This window comes from Anopheles cruzii, chromosome X (assembly GCF_943734635.1).
Source record: "Anopheles cruzii chromosome X, idAnoCruzAS_RS32_06, whole genome shotgun sequence".
Classification (NCBI taxonomy): domain Eukaryota; kingdom Metazoa; phylum Arthropoda; class Insecta; order Diptera; family Culicidae; genus Anopheles; species Anopheles cruzii.
Window position 1 is genome coordinate 11,374,377 of NC_069143.1, and position 23,041 is coordinate 11,397,417.

Below are 23,041 nucleotides of genomic sequence, written 5' to 3' on the forward strand. Positions count from 1 at the left end.
GTGTAGCAGAGAGCACCAGTTGAATGAATGGTCAAAATCAATTTCAAATGTTTGGTCCAATAGCATATGCGCGCCGAATGCCGTATCGTTTGCTCACATCGTTCGAAACCTTCGGCTAACGTAGCTTCGCTCAGGATGACCATCCGGGATCTGTGTGGGTCTAGGTCTATGTTGAGGAGATTGTTGTCCCTAAAACGATGAGCCAGCGAGCAGGCCATTTTGTCCCATCTTCCCTCTGCAGGACAGTTTGTGTTAATTCGTTACGATAAGTTTTAATGCAGCAAGTCGTGGTGAGTATAAGACGCGAACTCACACGCTGCGCACACACACACACACACACGCACACACTTAAAAATACACAATTACATGTTTGTTTTCTGCTAGGTGAACCGCAACCGATCACGAGAGCGCGAGAGCTAATAAATACGGTACTAAAATCTAACAAAAACTAAAAACACAAAAATTGCTTTACCAACGTAATACTGGAAACATAGAAAGAGTGCTAAATAATATACTAATAAAGGTGTCGTTGAATACCGTAACAGTAATATTAATAAACATATCCAAATTAGAATACGCACTCCTGATAACCTCTTTCAACCCTGTCACAATATGATTAGTAATTTCCACATGTGTTCAGAAATTATCACAATTTTGGTATCGTAAATTTAAGTTGTATTCGTTTACTCGTTCTCGTTCTCAAGACTCTTAGCAGTGAGCATCGGTTTTTTGTTTCTCCTTCCCTGCGTGCCTCGTTCCTTACGCATCCGCCATCAATCAGGGTAATGCTGTTGTGGTCGGTCGATCATCATCAGAGAAACTCTACAAAATGCGGCTTTGCGGCTACGATTAATTGCGTGGCACCGGACAGCAGTCCGGGGGGCCCATTTGATGGTGGTGGTGATGATGGTGATGCTGGTTACCGGGGTGGTGCATCTTGTTCGACAAATAATCGTGCGTACCGCCCACCGTATGGCGCCGCCGTATCGATCGGCTTCCGTGCCGCCGGTGCCGGCTACCGGCGGCTACTCCCGGACCACCGGCAACCACCGGATGCACCGGTGAGAGTGGCCCCACTGTAGCGGGCTCTCCGTAGCTGCTGTTACTGCTGCTGCTGCTGCTGCTGCTGCTACTACCGCCACTGCTGCTGCTGCCTCCGCTGGTGGCACTGCTGCCGTTGCTGCTGCTGGCAGCGGTGGCAGTCACGACGCAACCCAAACCGCCACTGCTGCTGCCGGTGGTGGTGTGTATGTCGTGAATCTGGCGCCGTCGGTTGATGTTTTTGTCCGTCTTCTCGTCCTTCGTCAGCGACAGGCGTGACCGCAGGCTCAGCGGCGGACCACCGCCGCCGGCGAACATACACCCGGTGCTACCGTGACAGGCGGGCCCGCCGGCCGCTGGCATGCTGAGCTGCTGTTGGAAGCAGTGCGGTTGTGGTAGCATCGGGGCCGCCAGCATCGGACCCGCATCGTGGTGGCCGCAGCAACAGTCCACCGCCTTCGTCGTCTTGTAGTTCAGCGACAGCGAGCGATTCAGGTTGAACTTGCGCTCCAGATTGTTCGCCTTGCGCTCCAGCTGCGTCAGGATGCGGTTCATCTTCTTCAGCACCTCCGTGTCGATGCGGTACGGAGCGGCGATCGGGGCCGCTGCTGCCGCCGTCCGCTTCTCGCACTGGTTGCTCGTGGTCGACGAGTCCGTCTCGTCCGAGCTGAGTCCGAGCGTCTCCGGGTGTAGCAATTTCTTGGCGTCGTGTGCCGCTGACCCGTCCACGTCCTCGCCCCGTTCGGCGGCGACGCTCACCTCGTTCACCAGCGTTAGGCAGCTGACGTTGGTGCTCGAGTTGTTGCTCGAAGCGTCGCTGGCGCTGTCGATCGGCCGGTAAGGATGCGAAACGGTTGTCTTTTTCACGGTCGAAAGTGGCTGGCCGTGCTTGGCCGTACCGTTGTCCCCGTTATTGTTATCGCCGGTCGTGGCGCCACTCTGGCCAGCACCTGGACTGCTGTTGCTGCTGCTGCTGCTGCTGCTGTCAGTAGTATTAGTAGTGATAGTAGAAGCCGTGCTGTTACCATTGTTATCTTTATCGTTGCTCCTTTTGGGTTTGCTTTCCGTGCAGTGCGGTTTCGTCGTCGTTGTCGTGTCGCTTTCGTCGGTGGCCTCTAGATCCGGCACCGGTGCTTCGGGGACGGATTTCGCGCGCCCCTGGTTCGGTGGCCGCCGTTCGGGTGACTCGTCCGCGTACGGTATGTTCTCGCCGCCCAGCGTGAGCGGGCGTGCGCTAAGGCTGATGTGGTACTTCTGGTGCAGCGAGTGGCGACGCTGTTGCCCATTGCTCGACGGTGCCGTCAGCGAGGCGGAGCAACCGCTACTCAGCTCCCCATCGCTCTCGAGCACGGCGTCCGCGTCCGAGCTGTTAATCGAGGTGTTGCGCAGCGAACGCAGCTTGTTGTCCAGCGCGATCGTCACCGTCTTCAGGGACATCGAGCCTGCGATAGCCACCGAGATAGAAAGAGCGAAAGAAAGTGAGACATATTGAGGGAGATTGAGAGAGAGAGGTAGCGAGAGAGAAGAGAAAAAGGGGTGAAGCGAAAACAAACGGAATGGAATCAAATTAATCGAACGTGCTAAGCGGTGTCCGCGGCGGGAGTCAGCCAATCGCAGCGAGTACAACAAAAATTCCTTTAAGCTGACGGAGTTTAGAGCACGAGCACACGGGCACAACACACAGCAGAGCAGGCAGGGCACACCGCAGGCAGGGCTGCACCAGAACAAGGCATCGGCATCTGGGACGCAAGTTAGTTGGATCCATCTCGACTCGGCTATTGGCGGGAGTGGAACTTGCAGCAAGCAGTCTCGTTAGGCACTTGCTTCGTTTGGTAACACAGGGGCCGAAAAGTCCTGAGCCTAACACACAGATGAGTTTATTGCTTTATTTGCGCTTTTTCCGTGTGTAATATTGATAATAAATATTTCCTATCTTGAGATGGGAAATGCCATCAGCAGCTAATGCGTTATATAGCGTTAATAGGAGCGTTTGAAGACCGCAAATTGCAAAGAAACGTCCGCATGTGGCAAAGAAATATAAGAAATATATATATTTGGTTTCATCGCAAGACAACACATGAATTGAGCTTCGAATGGCTGCCACAGCCAACCAGTATTGCCAGATTTGACTCCCACTGACCAATGGCTATTCACACGTTCTACAGAAAGCGTATTGAAATATTAAAACGACACCGGGGAGCGATTGTGTGTCTCCGTTGATTAATAAACCTAATTTTAAACAAGAAAAAAACGCGTTTTATTGCTTAAGCCTAGGGACTTTTCAACCCCGCTGTGCGTGGAAGGGCGCGGCATGCACCTAGCTGGCAAGGAAATATGCTGGAAAAATAAAACTCGCAACCAAAGAGTTGATCCGCGCGCAGGAGCGGGTTAGCATCGGGCTCGGGATAACGGCAAGCGAAATGTCGACGAACAAACTAACTAACCTTGCGCAGAGATCGTTTAAGGAAGGTTGGTTTTGGGCGCAGCGTAGAGGGCGGACACATCTGCTGTCCCAGCTACCCCGCTACGCCCGCCCCCGACACACACACACGCACACACAGTACCTAGAATCCGTCACCATCCACACCACCACAACCGGTCGCGCCACCCGCAACATCACGCGGGGCGGGGGCGCCGAACACCCCCTCTACTGCCGCTGCTGCTTACCATTGTCGGCGAACGCACTGTCATTCGAGTCGTCCTCGGACGAGCGGTTCAGCAGTGAGGACGCATCGTCGTTGCTTTGGGCGCTGTGGTGCCGATTGCTATGGTAATAGTGATGATGATGATGGTGATGGTGGTGCAACTGCAGCAAGCTTTCCTCGGCCATGGCTCGGCCGCCGCCGACGACGCCGCCACCACCAGCGGTGGTGTGCGCCACCGTGACACTGTCTTCGGTTAGGCTGCCGCGGCCGCCACCAGATACCGTGGCCGCCGTCGGCCGGTGGGGAGCCGCCATGCTTGTAGGAAGCACGCTCAGAGTCCCGCCATCCACAACAGCGACCGTCGAAACCGCCACCACCGCCCTGGGGCCACCACCACCACCAGCAACACCAACACCGCCGCCGCTAGTGATATCCATGTACCGGCTACGGGTGATGGTGCGCAGCGATTGCTCCTTCGATTCGGCCGACTTAGCAGGAGAGGGGGTAGGGGAAAAAAGAAAACACTTCCTTTCAGTACCAACAGGCTACCAACAGGCAGCGGGCAAGCCGCCCCATATACTTACCGTCGTGCTGTCGAGCGACAGTGTGTCGGGCGTCGTCGAGGATAGGACGCTCTTGCGCTGTGCGGTGCGACGAATCTTCCGGTTGGCCGCCTGAACAATGTTGGCCACGAACCCAGCGTTGTTATCCTTGGCCGACGACGACGAGTCCCTGAACGCTGGAGAGACAAAATAACGGGCAAATATTGATGGGGAGCACGGGGCATTGGGGCACTTGGCACTTACGTTCCAGTTTCGACACATTGTCCAGCAGCAGCGTGGTCGTGGGGGGTACATCCATCGCCGACTCGACGGCGCAAGCACTGATCATCTTCTCGTCCATCGCCGGCAGCGGTGCGTCCTCGAAGAAGTATTGATACTGCAACCAAAAAAAAAAGCGGGAACGAGAGCCGATGAGAGCAGGATGATCAAGACGAGTCCGACGGGGCCGAGTCCTTACGTAGTTGATCAGCACTTCGACGATCTGGCACTGGTGGCGCATATCCTTGACGGCGGTTTCGAGCGACTCGTTCGCCGAGCGCACAACGGACGGACCGAACACGATGGCCAGGTTGCGCGGATCCATCAGGTTGATCTCGCTGTGCGTGCTGACGCGGTGCAGGTGGCGCATCAGGTGCTTGAGCGTGTCGTAGTTGAGCACCGGTATGCGCCGGAGCAGCGCCCGCAGCTCGATCAGCCGCTTCTGGCCACCGAGCTTGTCGGCCCCGATGAACCCACCGTACAGTGCGTTCGGTAGCAGCGGTTCCGGGAGGTTGCGGATGAACGACTTCAGCAGCGACGACACGACGTTCACGTCCTCCCAACGGGGGTCCTGCAGCGTGACCTCGTCCAACCCGCGGTTCACCGTTTCCGTGAGGTGCGTGATCGCGGCCGTGTTGCCCGGGATGCGGTAGATGCCCACCACCGCCAGGCCCTTCGATTCCACGATCGCCGTACACTTGGCCAGCACGAGCGGCACGAACGGGAGCTCCTCCGACATCGGGCACATCGGCAGTGGCACATTGATCGACGGCCCGCCCGCCAGCCCAGGGCCCGTCAGCTCCTGCTGCTGCTGCTGCTGCTGATAATGGTGGTGGTGGGGGTGGTGCGACCCTTGGTGGTGCGGGTGGTGCTGTGAATGATGCTGCCCACCACAGGGCGCCGCCGGTTGGCCTTGCATCTTGCGGAACTGGCGAGCGACGATGCCCTTCCACGTCTTCGACTTGGGCGATCCGTTCTCCCGGTCCGAGCCTCCGCCACCACCGAGCTGCAGCGGGTCCAACTCGGTTCCGGTTGTTTCCGCGCCGGCGTGAGTCGGCGTCTTGCGGCTCTTGGTGACCGGCGACTGGCCGGACGGTGAGCGGGCTCCGAGCGCGTACTTTCGGTTCGGTTTCGTCGGCAGAATCGGCGAGTACTCGCCGCCACCGTCGCCCGTCGTCGGCACGCTCTGCACCTGTACGCTGGTTTGAGCCGCAACACGCTGCGGTTCCGCCTGCTGGCCGCCCACGCTCTTCGTCGGGCAGTCCTTCGGTCGACAGCGAACGGCGAAAACGAAAGAAGTAAAACACGTTATACGATTTGGGGATGGGATGGGCCCGGTCTGCCGGACTTACCGGATTGCGAAGTGGAGCGCTGGTGCCACCACCACTTCCTTTGCCGCCGCTGCAAACGCTCCGCAGTAGCTCCATCCACTGCGCCACCTCGGTCGAGCTGTCCGCCTGCAGCAGTATCTCGCGCTCCGGTGTTGGTGCGGAGCCGCTGCCACCTGCCGCTGCTTCACCGCCGCCTGCTCCGGCTGCGCCGATGTCACTCGGTGCCAGTCCGGCCAGCCCGGACGACGGCTGGGCTTCAACAACATAACGGTGCTGCTGCGGTTGGGTCGGCAAACCGATGGCGGTGGCGGTGGCGGTAGCGGCCGCCCCTTCCAACGGGCAGTACGATCCGAACGGCGTCGCCAGGCGAATCACATTCTTCCGCTTCGTTTGCTTGCCGCCCTCCGATACGTGGAAGTTCGTCAGATCGATCGTACCGCACGGGTCCGGGCTCTGTGGGAGAAACGAGAAGGGGAATGAGAAAACGGCAAGGCACCGGAACGCGGATGGCCGTTTGGGGCCAGAGAGGGCGGACACACGAGCGAACGAGCGGGGGAGCGCTCAATATTAACCCATGAACCGGTGGAGTTCCAGCGACGCAGCTTCCGAAGGCCGGGTGCGTTGCGCACCCAGTTCAGCAATCGGCCACCTCCACCTCCGCTGCCACCTGCAGCCGCTTCGTTAGTCGCGCCGGACATTCGGCTGGTGGAGCCCCCGTGCTGGGAGCTGTGGCGTGACCGAGACAGACCGAGGCCGTCTTCGCTCGACGAGGCCGACGGCGCCAGGTTTTCGGTACCGTGGCTGGGACGATCCGGAGGGCCACCGCCAGGCTCGGGTCCACCTTTCGCTGCATCCATCGCGCGCGCGTTCACTAGTTCAGTTTCTCTATGGGGGAACTGCTTCTTCTGCCGGAGCTGGGACTCGCAAGATGTGTCCTACTCGATCGCGTGCTGCACTCTTACTGACCGGTCCGACTGGAAGCGTTCCCGGACCGGACCGGACCGGACCGGATCGGACCGCGGACCGGACCGGGAGATCCGTGGCACACTAGCGTTGCTTTTTACGATCACTTGCGCCCGCGCGCCCTTGATCTGCAGGGCAGGCCGCGGTGCGGAATGTTTGTGGGGCCCGTTTTACGACCGCCATCAACCGATCGGACACAGGCAGGCAGATTTGATTGGAAACCCTCGAATGGCGCAGCACAATGGGCTCACTTCCCCGAGGGAGACATCTAACACCGGCGGTGGGGGGCTAAGCAATGATCGAGCGAGTGTTAACGCCACGGATGACTAACGCGCGCGCCGAGAGACGCCACAAGACACCGGGATGGAAGATGCAAGTCCAAGTGCATGTGCACCGGCCGGGCCCCGAGCCCGACAATAAATGTCCCCGTTCCGCGGCCGGGTACGGGCCGAGAACAACGGAAATTCGCGTGAATTCCACACTCCGGCCGGGGTGGCGGTTTTAATCGCCAATTCGCGCCGCCTAATAAATGCATAATATGTGCAAAGCTAGGCGCCCTCCCTGTTCCTGTTGCGCGTCGAGCTATTTGTGTGGCTCAATTCCATTTACGGCTTAGAATAATGAAGCAAGACACTGGATGGATTCTGCACTCGGGGTACATCCACGCGGAATCGGTCGGAGTGGGTCGGAGCTAGGAGCGGATCGGAGTTCGGAGTAAAGAACTGTGACGATCTCGGCGCCGTCCAATGTTTAGGCTGCCGGCCGAGACTTTTTAGTCGGCTTTTAATTAAAAAAAACCTCCTATGAAGATAGCATCAAAAGTGTTCCATTATTTTGGTGTCGATTTCAGGGTATCAAAAATAAACTTAAAATAGGAAAACACATGAAAAATTTTGATCTAAATAAAGAAATTTCAGTAGATCAGTAGATCAAAAGCCGTTCGTTTTGTGTGGCTCGTGGCCCCTTTTTTTTTGAAACCTCTGATATCTTCTAAGTCCATATCTTCAATTAGAGAAGAAGAAAAATTATCATCTGACGCGTATCGCTCGGAGATGACGGTATTGATCCTTCCTGCGACGTTTTCGTTAAACAATTCGGCCCCATGACGCCCTGCCAGCAACCATAATGAGCGGTATGGTCACCTTTTCTGCAGACAAATTTTCAAATCCAATTTTCTGAAGAAAATTCTGATGGAAAAATGAACTGAATTGTAGTTCAAGTATCAAGTAAAACGTTTGACACTTGACTCTCGAAAAGCTCGAAAAAGACAGCAACAAAAACCTACAATCAAAGAAGTGTGTGTTGGGCAACGGACACGGACGCGACCTTCCAAGGATGGCCTCGTTGTGGAGGATGGCGGGGTGCACTAAGTGATGCATCACCGAGCACCAACGCCAACAACAACACACCGGCGTCGTAATCGGATGTAGCAATTTGGACCAGAGCCCCCGGTGGTGGTGGCTGCGCGCACCGCTGCGCATCCTACCTCCACAAGGTTAGGCGCGGCTGGCCGGATCGGTTATGAAACGGACGGCAACAAGGTTGAGCCGGTACCGGTGTGCGTGAAGTGCGCAGGGGTGCCTCAGGACCTCAAACATTCCCTAAGTGTGCTAAGTGCGCAAGGACGTGCGCAAATTTGGGCGTCGGTTGCCAGCCATGGAAGAGGAAGCCGGCGAATTCTCCGCCGATGATATCAGCGCATTAACCCGCATCAAGGTTTAGAGCCGGCGGGGTGGGGGGAGGGGAAGGCACGGCATGATGGGTACTCCAATCAATGCCAATCGGTTGCCCTTTAGGTCGTCAGGTAGTGTCGCACCTGTGACAAGCCATACTTGGGAAGTGTGAAAGTTGGCAATCAGACACAAGTCCCGGATATACATATGTACGCTGGCGGCGGCGGCGGCGGCGGCGGCGGCGGCGGCGGCATGCAGACGATAGCCGTTCCATCAAATGGCCGGCTTAAGAAGCTACTGGCAGCTGGACGGTAATGGGGCATTCTGGGTGACGACCTACCCAGGTCCTAAGGGGATCCTCTTCTGAAGAGTTCTATGAGCAAGCATTTGTCCAGCCAGCCCAGTGGTCAATACTGGAGTGCTCCAAGAGCTGCCACAAGAAACGACAAACTTGTCAGGTTGAACACTATCAGAAAGCCCATGGAATGGGCATTAGGAATGCGGCCAGTTGATCAGAAAAAAATCCAATCTCTGGTTCGAATCCACTCTCCAATTCATCTGGCTGGACGTGCACCCAACGAGACACCGATCTGGTCATCCCATTCAAGCCCGACGCATCCCATTCAAGCCCGGTCCCCGGTGGACCCGGTTCCCGGTCCACCGGGAACCGGGCACCACCGTGCATTAGCGCCGCCGTGCACCGCGTGCATTAGCACCGCTGTGCATCCGCCGATTCGATTACTGCAATTCGTCCCGGTCACGCATCGGCCCCGCCACGCATAATAAAAGGACAAAGGTTGGCAGTAAAGTTTCCGCCGCCTCTGTTTTACAACCCGAGATGTGTCACCCATCGGAGCATCGGATTGTTTGCGACCGCGACAGTGCGCAGCTGGGCGCGTGAACGAGGTTGGGGGACGTAGATGGATCGAAGGACCAAGGTTGGTGTTGTTTACTTGCGCGGCGGCGAGATGTCATAAAATCTTCGATGGAACTTCGGCAAACAATCCTACGGAGAATGAGTCAGACCAGCCACCAACAGGAAGAAACCGAAAGCTGCCGGGCCCATGCACATTTGAGCCCACGCCAGTCACGCCGGACGCGACCTAATCCTTCCTTCACCCGAAAATGCGTTCGAATTCACTCCACCTTCAGCTCGCTCTGTTTTGGTCTATGGGAACTAAGAGGATCGTCTCGAGCGTTTGTTGATCGTTTGATAGGGTGATAGGGCGGGTTGATGGCACGGCACGGCACACACGACCCAAAATACGTGACACGAACGAGACACACACACACACGCACGCACTACCGGAAGACGCACTGCCAACGGGGGGGAAGCGACACTCGGGTGTCGCCCACGCACTTGCCTCCAGCTGCGGGCTGGTGGACCGAAGCACTGAACGTGCGCGTCTCGCGTGCAGCTACCAGTGCGCGACTACTACCACAGCGCTCACTCGCCTCACCTCACCCCTTCCCGCGGTTGGCGAAAGGCTCCAGCGAGTGGCCACTCGCTGCGATCACTTACAACGCCGAAGACTGGTGGATCTGACTGGTGAGTTCCGCGCGATACCCAGCTCACCGGAGGAGCTCGCACATGCGTATGTTGCGCTGGTCGCGGACGACAGCGTGCGGATGTCCTTTTTGGATCCGAGCTTTCCCTACACACACAGGCGGCTACCAAAACCAGTTCTATGCCAAGTCGCCATTCGTCAGCCAATCTTGATAGGCGGCTACAATCGAAGCCGTCGAAGCCGTCGAAGGCGAATATGCCGGTCTGAGACACCTAATTGTTGCTCCCCGATTGTGCAAATAGGAAGTAGATGTAGGTCTGATCATAATGAGCTTCTCCCGTCAGATCAGTCGAAGAAGGTACCGAAAGGACAGTACCTCTAGAACTCAACGCGAATCACCGCGACACCATTAGTTAGACTCCAGAAGGAGACATTTGAACCGGAACTGCGAGTAAACTTTAAAAAAGACAAATCTTTTCCATCAACGTACGGTAGGTGCCAGGTCGAAGGTGTGGGGTTAAAACATATCGGTGGCGAGAAGATGATTGATTTATTGCACTTTGTGTCTTCAACTTTGCCAAACCGGAATCGCTCGACCTTAGGACGCGTGTGTGCAGAAGGTCGCGCGCAACAGACGACGGGGGGCCTAGACCTGGCCGTCTGCTTAGAAGTACAAGGAAAAGAAGGACAACTACTACTGGTCTAAATTTAGTTTGCAACTTATCTCTGCAGACGTGTTAGACCATGTCGACTTTTGTGAAAGATCGCAGAGCTTTAAGTGTTTTGGCTGTGGGAGGCCTCCAAAAAGAAAGTTCGTGGACTTCGAAACTACAAGAACTTTTAGACGAACTCACAGACCAGCTAAATGTGTACGCCTCTATACGCCATATCCCTACGTTTGATCCAGAAGGTTGGAAAATGAACTGAACGAAAGACAGCATGAGAACCGAAAAACAGCACATGTGAAATTCGGCTCGCCAGGTTCAAATAGGAGTCCACTTTCCATCGTGATCGTTATATTGGGGATGGAGAAATTGGATTCATTTTGAGAATCAACTTCGCCTTCGATTCCTACAAGGAACTCCAAAATTTGATCATCAATTGGTAGAGTTAGAGCATAGAGTTTCGCACTTCAATTCAATAAACGTCGTGATTTCGTTGAAAATAATCCGACTTTCCACCTATGAACCAGTTTTTAACTCTTCGATACTTAAATTTAAAAGCCCAAACCGCGCCGTGGCCGGCTCCACTCGCCGGGTACCAGCCCGCCAGTCAGCTAGTTAGGTAACTCACAGCAGCAGCAGCAGCAGCAGGGCAGAGTGCTACGAAGATCGCTAACGTGCTGTCGCTCAATGAAAAGTGTGCGGAGCCAGCGGATTGCGGATTTTCCTTGCGAAGACGCGGTGCACCAGAGCAGACACAAGGCAGAAAACTAGAAAGCGAAAAGCAGAGGACACACACTGGACAGGTTGTGATCGTTGACCAGTGTCGCGCGACCACCATTTGGAAAAGCCCCCCAAAAAAAGTAACGAACGTCTGATTGGTAGCGCGTAGAATTGAGGTGCGTGCATGTGGCTCGTGGGTCCAAAATGAGAGCTCTCCGGCAAATAAATACAACCCGTCCCGCTCGCTCCGCGTCCCACCAACCTTGTGTGGCCGCGGGGCCCTGACCCCTATCTCGTATCTGTGGGTGGTTGGTTGAGGAGATGTGAAACGCTCCAGCTAATTGTGGCCAGATTGTTATGCGGCTGAAAATTTCGGCTGTCGAAAAAATGGAAAACAACGGAAAACCACACACACACCTTCGACGGGGGGTTTGAGGGTTGCTGGAGAGGGGGTGGGGGGCTGTTTATACGCGATGTGCACCGGCGGAGACGGTGAAAGTAAGCGAAAAAGGAGAAGGCCTACGGAGCGCAGCAGGCCGCGCTCCGCGCGTATGTCGCCTGCCTCGAACATAAGAACATAAGAAGATACCGGGCGAGAAAGAGAGAAAGAGAGAGAGAGGGGGTGGGGGGGGGAGAGTAAGAGAGACCGCGCACAGGTAGCGGAAGGGGCGACGAACACACTGGGATATGGAAAATGGACAACACCCACCATCCGCGCATCGGGGCGTGCGGCGCGCGGCACGCGGCACGCACCCACACTCGGAAATCCGATAATAAATGTATTATCGACCCGCCCGCGGCGGGTGGACCCTGTCACCCACCACCCCCCAAATGGAAAGAAAGTTTGGCCCAAACAAGGCGCTGCGCTGCGAGAAAGTTCCGATAGCACACAAGAAGACCGCACCGCACCTTCCTCACTGAGAGCTAATAAGCCACTCAGGCACTCAGCAAAACATAAGGTGGGTGGGGGGTGGGGGCGGGGTATAGGCGATCCCCTGGTGGGTGATCTATGATATCTTATCGTCCGGTCCGCGGGCATCAAGCCTCCGGTATGCTAATTAGTCCGAGGTGACTCTGCCCGAACCCAACCAGAAGATGAACCCCATTACCGTCCCCCATTACCGTCCACACATTTCCAGGACATCCAAGTACATAGGTCAAGGGCAAGCGAACGATGTTCTTGAACTTGAAGAAATCCGCTTCGCGACTGTACGATGACTCCAGGAAGGATAGTCCAGCAAGAGGGCACGGTAGAAGCCTAACGATTGACCAAGATTGTCTCAAAAATCGAAGCGTGCTGTTCTGGATGCATGATTCAGAAAACAAAGTACGAGGGTACATTTAGTCAAACATGAAAACAGGAATCTTCTTCATCTTTGGTACCTCCTGATTCGTGAAAAGTGATTCATCTTCGTCTTCTTCACGTCATCTTCCCTGAGAGTGCGCAATACCTTTTGTTGGGACCAGCACGGTTTCATAAGTCATTCTCGCTTCTCATTTATTCCCGATTTCAAATGCTTTTAAAATCAAATCAACACCTGGGCTCTCTTCCGAAGCATCTCTCTGTCGCGCAACGTCGTCACTCGGCGACGGGGAACGATCGGAACGGCGCAACTTGATTCATTAAACAAGAATGCGTTTGCTCCGTAGGGTAATAAAATAATAAAACGGCCCCGGCCCCCGGGAGTAGCGCCGTTAATGGGTTGTCACGCTGCCGATCGGCTGGCTCGGTCGATTCTCGCAAATTCCTATGTGCTAAAAACAGAATCCTCATGACAGTGCAATTTAATCTCGTAGATTCTTACTTATGACATATATTAGCGCGACGGTTTTCTGTTTGTACTGTGTTGATATTGAAAATGCGCAATTAAATGTAGGAAATGCACGGGACAAAATAATGTACGATTTGACAACAAAGGGAATAATGTACGATTCGCAAGCAGGGGTATGCCTGGCGGTACCTCGAGGGTCTACAATAATTCCTGTAATTCGAAACGAAACGAAAACGAAAACACACCAGAGTCAGACTTACCAGCAGCGAGGATTTGCCTTCGCGGACCAGCAACAGCTTGAGGCGGGTTCCGCGCAGCTCGGCGTGCACGTGGCGCCAGGTGCGATCCACCGACCGCTTGCCGTCGATCACCGTCACCTTCACGTGGAGTTCGCCCGCCCGCAGCAGCGGCTCGGAAGCGTCCGCCGGCTCGTCCCGGAAGTGCGACAAAGCTTTCGACTTGGCACCGTGGCTACGGAGGAAAAGGACGGACAGACGGAGTGTTAGTGTAGTGTTTTGATGGGCGCTGGAGCGATCCGGAAGCAGCGAATGGGCAACACAGATAAATCGAAGCAAAGGAGTGTGATGCGGCGAACGTGCTTTTGGGTAGCGCAACTGCTACAGACATGCGACCACTAGGAGCGACGTCGAACGGGAAGCTAAGGCATGCTAAAGGCTGTGAGCAATGAGGCCTAGGGTGAAGGATGCAAATGCGGAGTAGAGCGCTGAGGCGTTAGCAGCGGGTGAGCAGCGGCCGCTCGCTAACCTTGGGGCGAAGAAGTAGTTTCTCATGACCTGGCCCCCGGGCATCGTCATCGTGACGACGTGCAGGCTGCCCAGGCTGGAGGCGGACCCGACTGGGCGCATCCCACCACCCGGAGCCGGGCGGCCCTCCAGTGCGTACGATAATGGGGGCACCGGTAGCGACGGTTTGGCGACGACCGTTGGGGACATCGGATCCGCTAGTGAAGCTGACACCGGTACCGGTACCGTGGTGGGAGCCGTATCGCCCGAATCGCTATCGAAAAGGCGCCGCAGCGGCTGGATGTCGTTCGTAAAGTGTGGCCTACGCCACGGGCGGAAGGCACTGCTGAGACGGACGGATGGGTCAGATGGGAAAGATAAATAAAGGGAAGGGGTTCCATCAGTTCGTCGTCACGTACCTTTTCAGCTGTGTCGGTGGCTGCGAACCGGTAAGGGATGGTGCCGTGACCGTCAGCGTCTGCACCGGTGGTGGCAACATCGGATGCTCATCGTGTTCGGTGGTCACCAACACCTCCATCGGTGCGCTAGCCGGCGGATCCATGCCCAGCACATCGATCACCGGTGATCGATCACCGGTGTCCGCTTCCGCGACTGCTTCCGCGTCCATCAGCTGGAACAGGTTGTCGCTGGCGGTGGCGCGCAGGTACGATATCCGGCGCATTTTGCGTTCGTCGTCCTCGTGCAGCTGCCCGTGGTGCCCGTGGTGTTGCTTCTGGCGCAGCACAACCGGCGACGGCGACGCTGATCCGGGCCCATCTGCGGAAAAACCATGAAACTTTACTCTATTCGCTCTGTGTGTGTGTGGCTGTCGTTAGGGTTCGGTTGGCCAACACTCTACTGTTCGGGGCTAGACAAGCGGCGGGTGTTAAAATTGGGGTTGTGGATTGTCGTACTGGGACGAGGAGATGGGTTGTGAAAAGTGAAGGCTTTTGGTTACATCGAAAGCGCGAAAGGCTGATACGCCGCGGAAGCTGTTATCAGGCGGGGTTAGTCGGTCCTTCCTTCGCCCCGCTTCCGCTTTCACTTTCGCGTGTTAGATATTCTGAAGTTAGCATGGATGGCGGCAGGCCGAGCAAGGGAAAACCGGAGGTGGCACTAATCGGTTAAAGGTTAGGCAACACGGGCAACAGTAATAAAACCGTTCCGCAGTGCGGAACGCATGCATGCTCCACCTGTGGAAACTTCGAGCGTCGTCATGCGGACGGCTGGGCCAGCATAGAAGCCGTTTGGTTGATGGTGCGATCCTGGAGCAGCGGCAGCAGCAGCACTATCAGCCGCCTGCCAGCGTTGGTCTTCTGTGCTGAACACATGCAACAAGCTGCGCCCCATCGCCGACGAGGGGTCCTTTGACGAGGGAAAGGAGGTTACGCGGGGCGCTAGTGGCGGTGAACCGTGGCAATGATCAGCAGGAGCAGCGGTAGCGGCAGCGGCGAGATCTGATGCAGCACTTGCGGCATCGGCATGGCTAGAGGCATGCAGTGGCAAGCGTGGCTCGTAGTGGGCTCCAACCACCTCGACGATCGTGTGATTCCGGTGCATCAGCTTGAGCTTGCTCTGCTCCACGCCCGTCGCCTCCGGCAGCGCGGGGCGCACTCGGTGAACCGCCGCCGCTGCCGTCAGCGGCTCGGGCCACAGTGCCAGGGGACCGGGCCCTTGCAACCAAAACGCTACCGATTCGCAACGCAAAAAGGACCGCGCGTGTAACAAGCGAACCCAAACCGAGTGCAAGATCAGCGCCCGATCAGCCCCCGCCCGCCCGACCGACCCAAAAAAAAACAAACAAACAAAACGATGTATATAGATGACGGTTGTCAGAAGGCCAGATATTCCGGTACCGTGCGTAGGATGGAAAGGCAAGAAAGATACACGGGGGGTGGAGGGTACACAGGAAATCAGCCTCTCGGACGCATCGGTGCGCCTCGACCGTCCCCCCCTTACCTGTCGAGCTGCAGATCGCATTTCGGTGTGAGGCGTCCTCGGCGCGGTGCGCCCGGTGCAGGCGCAGCGGCGCTACCGGTGCTAGGACATCGTTCGCTTCGGTAGTCGGGAACTTATCGATCGCTTCCTGCGGCGATGGGTTCATTTCGTCCGACAGCGATTGCACCCGGACCGGTGTCCGCTGTGAGTCGGAATCGGAGCACACCGACGACGAAGTCCGGTCGTCTACGGATACGAAAGGGATTGTAAAAAAGCGCACAATGGGGCGGAGGTCGATCGGGACACTTACCAGCGGTCGGTTTACCCCAGCCGGTCGTACCTTCGGCCTTCAGCTCGAACTCTCGCCTCCGCACGGCCACATTCGGGGCCACCTGTTTCGTGTTGATCCGGCTAATTTCGCTTTTGTACAGATCCATCCGATCGATGCCCTCCGGCGAGAGGGGCCGCCCGGACTCGAAGAGTTTCGCCTTCTCGGAGACGACGTGCATACTGTACGGTGACAGCGGCACGCCGCTGGCCCCCGGTGGTCCCCCGAACGATTCGTCGCCCACCGGTGGCGCCTCACTGCCCGGTGCGCCGCTCCGTACGTCACCCGTAAAGAAGAGCTCGCGGATGGCGGACAGATTGGACGCGTGCGAGGGACCGGCAAACGTGGCCCCCTTCGCGGGAGCCGGAGGAGCGTATACATCGTATGGTGCGGCCGTGACCGATGGTGACGTGGGCGGCAACGGTGTTGGTGAAACGGCCGGTGGCCAGACGGACTTCTGCAGCCGGTTCGGTCGCCCGTAGAACTCGCGCTGCAACACGTCCCGATCGGGGCCGCCACCGGGCGGGGACATCGAATTCCGGTTCGCCCCCTTGATCACCCCACCACCGCCAGCACCGCCCTGCTGCACCGGCGGTGGCGGCGGCATCAGGGGACGACGCAAAAATTCTTCCTTCTGCTCGAGGCTTCGGCGTAACCGCGACATGATTGCGTTGTCCTCCTTGCTTTGCCCCGCCGGGCCCGCTGGGTACGGATGCTGCTGCTGTTTCTGCAGGTAGCGGTACGGTGGCTGCAGCTGCTGCTGATGGAGCACGGTCACGAGCGGCTTCGGTACATCCGCGTAAATGGCCGGCAGCTGCTGCTTGGGCGCTCCCGGGTCGAGTGCGCCCCCGACACCTTTGCCATTCTCCGTCACGATCTCCTGCAGTGTGCTGTACAGCGATTCCTGCTTCTCCTGCACGCCCTCGACGGTGAGCGGCACGAACGGGGGCCTCGGTATCGGCACCAGCACCTTCGGCGCGAAGGTCTGCGGTTGCGGCGGCCGCCGTTGATTCGTTTCCGGATTGTGAGCAGTTTCGCTGAAGAACTTTAGGGGAAGGCGGGGAAGGGAGGATCAATGGGAACGCTCTGGGAGATTAGCTACCGGGGCTCCGGGGAAGCGGAACACACACACACACATACCGTTTGTAGTATGTCGAAGTTCTTCGGCACCACCTGCAGGGTGAGCGTTTTCGGAGTCTGCTGTATGGTGGCCACCACGTGCGAGTACGGCATGGCGGTCACCGGGACACCGTTGACCGCTAGCAACCGGTCACCCTCCTGCAGCCCGGCCAGGTAGGCGGGACTGTTCGGGTGAACCTTCTTCACGAACACCGTGTCCATCGGGTGCACGAAGTTCAGCATCCCGACTCCCGGGATCGGGCCGGCGGAGGCGGCAGCGGCGGCGGAGCTCTGCGCCAAACAAAAAAACGGGTTAGTGAGGCGGACTGGCTGGCTGGTAAATCGTTGCGGAGCTCCGAGCTCCGACGTCGTACCGTTACGGAGTCGGGCGGATAGACGATGAAGTGGCGCAAAGTGAACCCAAAATCGCCATTGTGCCGGTGCAGCACTACGATCCGCAGCCCACTAACCATTCCCGTGGCCATCTGCAAAGATAAACGCACTCTCGGTTAATCGGGCGCGACGGCGATCCAATCCTTCCAACTTACCTGGGCGCGCTGCGGAGGCATCATGCTCAGGAACGAGGCCGGCAGCACGAGGGACGAGTTCGCGGCAGCGACCAGGGCGGGTGCACCTGGCGTTTGCGTTGGAGTCGAAACCGTCGCCCCCGGCGGGTGGAAGAAGTTGCCCGGGTTGCCCGGGTTGCCGCAGGCCCGCGACAATGCGACCGATGGTCCCAACAAGGACGCCATGGTGGGAACGGAACCGCCGTCGGATTCGCTGCTGGACGAGGACGGATTTTCGGCCATAATTCGGCTGCACTAAGGGGGCGAACGACGCGGTGGGCTATGCTGTGCTGTAACCGGGAACTGGAAGCAAAAAGTTCGGCTTCAATTAGTGAGTTGGACGACCGAAAAGAACACTAAAACACCAAAAACGGAACACTCGCCCGGGCCCGAAGGGGCCATAGGACTGACCACTAACTTCGACGGACCAGAATGGTCGGTTCGGAGGGAGTAGATGCTAGCGAACGTTGCGTTCCGACGTGTGGTCAACCAGTGACTGACTGATGGATGGCCACTGTGGCCACGGCCGGAGAAATAGCTTGCTCCGGCTCCGGGCGGCAATACTAGAATCGGACGCCTACAGAAGAAAGTAGGCTATAATAATAGTCTCGCTCTGCTCGGTGCACAATCTATCTACTCTTTTAAGTCTCTGCGCAACACGTGTGCCGCACGCCGCCGACGGTTGGGAATGAATTTTCGAACTCGATATTTGTTTCGCCCCCACCGCGAAGGAACGGTGCGTGGGCGTGGGTTGGCGTGGCCGCAGTGCGGCGCACCGCGGCGAGTGCACTGCGCGTTGCACAACATTGCAATTGGCGGTTTTCCATTTTTACTTTCCGGAGGTGCACACGCGTCTCACCGTGCACCGTGGCACTTGCCGCGACGGCAAGATGGCACTTGCAGTACGGGACGCGCGGGGACTCCCATTATTTTCGCAGCTGATGCCACCACGCAGAGCGAGTGCACTTTTTATAACCACACATAGAATCGCCGCTTTACGACTGCACTCTACCGGATTGGCATCGAAGTATCGAGATTTTATGGTCGGGTACTTAAATCGGTCGTTCGAATTTGAATTTAATCCGGCCCCGGCCGGAAACTGGAAATCCAGAAAGGCCAACCGAGTGCGCAACTGACCACTAGCAGGTTGAAGGCTACTTTCGATTAATTTCTTGTACGACCAGTCCGGTTACGACAGTGCAGTTAATGCACAAAATTTAACGCGCAGACATTTCAACAAGTATCGCAAAAAGCATAATTGGTTTTCTTGAACAACCAATCCAACCGGAAGGTGTCCACGCGGAGTACGGTCCTAAGTACATAGCCTAAGTAACAGGCATGGACATGGCGTTGGATCGGCTCCTCACAGGATTAATGCACTCGCTAAATAATTGAAGGAAAGAAAGCACCGTGGAGCCAATGCATTTGCGATTTGAGTAGAAATATTGCCAATTCGCAGCAATAAAGCCGACTGGGTTATACTACTGGGTTATACTAATACTGGGTTATAATAATTATTAAACTATTCCATGTTCACTATTGGTATGTGAAGTTCAGAAACGTCCAAAAACAGACGCAACACGTGAAATCGTAGACAAAATGTAGGATATTGGAAAATCGTTGAATCACTGAAAGAGATTTAGTATAAGGCCTAGTCATCTCATTGAGTAGTATAACCAATATTTTGGCTCACGTATTGGGCTTCAGAAAGCTGTATCAACAATGTCCGCCGCATTCGCTAAAAATGGAACAAAAACGCATTTGAATGCAACTTTCTCGGCAACATTTGTGCATTGAATCATCACTATGGATGAGACTTAGGTCTATCATCATGACCCTGAATCAAAACAAGAGGCTAAAGAGTTGCCTGGTGTGAACCTGGTTCTTCGGCTCCGAAACGAGTTCGTGTCCAGAAATCGCCCAAAAAGGTGTTAGGATCAGTATTTTGAGATGCGAATGGAATTTTGTTTGCGGATTACTTGCAGACTTATAAAACAATAAATTTGGATTATTGTTGTATCCTTTGAAACCTACTGAAATAGAAACATCGTGAAAAAAGTCCCGGTTTGCAGAAGAAAAACATCCTCTTTCAGTTAATTAGTTTTACGACATGGGAAGTTTCTTGTTTGTGGTAATGAATCAGCAATAGATCGGGTCACCACGACCAGGAAGTGTGGGGTGCTTGTACGTTTTATGTAAAAACTACATCCCTGGACCATAATTCCTTTGTTATTATTTTTCAATGTTGATTTAAATCCCATATAGGAGAAAAGTTCAACTCCTCAGAAGTGTAGTTGAATCATACCAACGATTCATCAGCCCAGAGACCCAATGTCCAGAGTTAGTGTGGTTTCAAAGCATCCCGATGGTAAAATACCATCCTTTTTTTCCAAGTTAAGTTACTAATGTTCGTAAGCTTAAGAGCCGCATTTATGATGAAGATATTTGTTAAGAAATAAAGATTTTTCATTGTAAACACTCATCAAAAATATGAAACGAAACTTCAACAATAGGTTTTTTCTATTAAACCCTTCATTTGGTGCGATAAATTAATAGTGTCTGAGAAAAAGTCACGAACTATCTGGTGTGACTGTTACTTGGGGAGATTATTTTTCGACATTTGTGTTACAGTGTTGTTTAAGGACACGTGAGTAAACAATATGGTGTATGGATACATTTTACGTCTGCGCTATACTTTTTTTGTTTTTTAATCTTAGAACAACGGACCGGACCATATTTATGACTGCGCAATACTTGATTGCACCAGATTTTCGGCGTCATACGAAATTCAATGTGGTACTGAGATCAAACGCTAAAGTTTGAGTCGAAATCAAACAACACCACAAAACCAACAAAGCAAACTTTGTTCAATCGGCCACTCGGTTGATGGCTATTTTTAAACGAATTGAAAACACTTTACTCCGGGCACGATAGTGCAGTTAATGCACAAAATATGAAGCGTAGGTTGCAACAAGTAGCGCAAAATGCACAACCTATTTTTAACAATCGATCGACTAACAACATGTGCAGAAAATTATCGCCTACTATTGTCCGTCTAGCCAAAGCAACAACACGACACGGACATAGCGTTGGTGAATAATCGGTTCAACGACTACTCATTAGAACCGCATAAAACATAGTATAGGTAAAGAAATCACAATGCACCTCAGGCAGAGAACTGTGGGAGAACTTCAACTTCATTGAGCCGATGCATTTGCTATTTGAGTGGAAGTATTGCACATTCGCAGCAATAAAGCCTAATTCAAAATATACCGGATACACAATCATTGAACCGTTTGGCGAACCGAGTGTTATGTTCTGGCATTTCATATTCTAGGTATTTTTTCTATGACGCGTAGAACTTTACTACACTTTATGAAATATCATTGAATGTGGGATTACGGGATGTATCTTTTTATTGTTAGATGCGCAGTCTTTACATATAACAATGTGCCTCGAAATTGGTTCGAATTTATGTTTATCTAATAATTCCGGGCATGCGACTTCCGCGGCTGGCTCTCAGCTGGGGTGGGTTTAATTGGGTTTCAAAACGAAGGATCAACATTATCCGCTGTCACGCCGGTCACGCCGGTATCGGGAATCGAAACCATGGCCGGCGGCGTGAGTGGAACGGAGCTCATCAGTTCTTCATATAGAGTACCGCCATCTATTTTAAAATGGCAAGCATTAAGTCCTACACCTAGTACTTGAGCAGTGGTAAAAAAATGTGTTCTTCGGATGATAACCCTCGATTGCATTGGTATAAGCACGTTTCCAGTGTGGCTTTTGTTCGAATTTGCGTGTGTACTTTCCGCCTCAAACCATTTAAAGTGCATTGCACACCTCTGAGTGCAGCAGATAATGCATTGCGCTTACGACCTAGATGGCGCTAGTTGATGGCGAAGTTGAGTACTTACGAAGGTGCCGCGGCCAACAGACGGAACCGTCACCAAGAACTAGCACTGCCGAACGGGCACACATGTTGTGCTGCCGACGTTATACCGGCGTTGCCGAATGCGCTTGGCGCCTGAATGGTTCCTGAAGCTCCCGAAATGCTTACGAGCCGGGGGGAGGGGGACTGATAACAGCGGCCGGCCTTGCTTTTGACCACTTTGATTGTCGGTTGACAGGTTGACGTAGGTAGGTTGATGGTTGGATGATGGACGCCACTGCCCGTAGTAGGGGCGCTGGAGGCCAAGCATTCGATTTCTTGCCTTCCCTGCTCGGGTGCTCGGGTGCACCGCGTTCAACACACTGCTGCACACGTCAGACCGACGCTAAAGGCATCGTTGCAGTCGAGGGGCGCCTCCTCGCCATTCCCGCTGGATGGCACATAATGTCCTGAGCGCCGAAAGCGCGCGGGCCAAACTCATTCATTGTTGCTCGAGCGCACTATGCAAACGCGACAGGACACAGGCACTGGAAATCACAGGTGGGTGGCGCTAACCGGTGTGTGTTGTTGTTGTGGGCTGCCAAACCCCATTAGGTCCTCTTCGCTTGTTTTGTTCCACGTTTTTTCGAAACGCCGGGCACGGCGCACGGAAGCGACAGTATGGCAAATATAAAGAAAACTAAACAAACGCACTCACACACACTCAAATGCATACACACTGAAATACAGGAAAATCACGCACACACATAAGGCGACGAGCGACCGATGGACACCGTTCCGTTTGCGGGGAGTTGCGGAGGGCTGGAGGAAGGTTCCTGTGTGCGTCTGTCGTGGCATGCCGTCACACGGAACTATCGACCGCACACATGCTTGGGCACATACACAGCTTCACAGAACCGCGGATGGGTTCCGCGGGGCTTGAGAAAGGCAAACCACGCGGCCGTGGCCGAGGCCGGTAGTTGGCTGTTTTCTGCCGCCGTCGCCGCCGCTGCCGCCGCCGCTTTCGCGGTTCGCAGTGGTGCGGTGGAGTTCACAGGACAGCAGTGCGGCGCACACCGAACATCCGCACGGGCACGCCGTGGTGTGCGTACTTTCTAAACTCACACCATAGCCGTAGCCTGGCATAGTTGGGGTTATGTTGGCGCGCACGATCGGCTGGCCGCCCCTTTGCCGTCCTCACCCTCGGTCGCGGTCGCGGTGGGTTGTAGCTGTCTGCGGTCTTGTGCTGCTGCTGCCGGTCGGGGTGGTGGTACTCCCCCACACATCGGTTCGGAAAAAGGTTCGTCTGCCACTCTCGCACAGGGCCGTCGTCGAAC

General features: G+C 55.0%; 1 protein-coding gene across 1 annotated transcript; it reads right to left on the reverse strand.

Annotated features, from left to right (window-relative positions):
• Positions 1–849: 849 nt before the first annotated feature.
• LOC128269956 (uncharacterized) lies at positions 850–17,752 on the reverse strand. Its single transcript, XM_053007362.1, has 14 exons — positions 17,642–17,752; positions 17,289–17,558; positions 16,131–17,193; positions 15,842–16,066; positions 15,076–15,570; positions 14,302–14,659; positions 13,905–14,234; positions 13,400–13,610; positions 5,860–6,291; positions 4,707–5,771; positions 4,493–4,625; positions 4,271–4,425; positions 3,709–4,174; positions 850–2,483 (listed from the first exon to the last, which is right to left on the reverse strand). The coding sequence occupies exons 1-14, from the start codon at positions 17,750–17,752 to the stop codon at positions 850–852; spliced, it is 6,948 nt and encodes a 2,315-aa protein (XP_052863322.1).
• Between the last annotated feature and the right edge of the window lie 5,289 nt (positions 17,753–23,041).

Excerpts from the sequence above, each read along its gene's own strand:
- LOC128269956 (XM_053007362.1), bottom strand. The coding sequence starts at position 17,752 with ATGGCCACGGGAATGGTTAGTGGGCTGCGGATCGTAGTGCTGCACCGG. Across the intron at positions 16,067-16,130 it reads CTGGGGTAAACCGACCGCTG|ACGACCGGACTTCGTCGTCG; the intron begins GTAAGTGTCCCG and ends TCGTATCCGTAG. Across the intron at positions 4,626-4,706 it reads TCGAAGTGCTGATCAACTAC|TATCAATACTTCTTCGAGGA; the intron begins GTAAGGACTCGG and ends TTTTGGTTGCAG.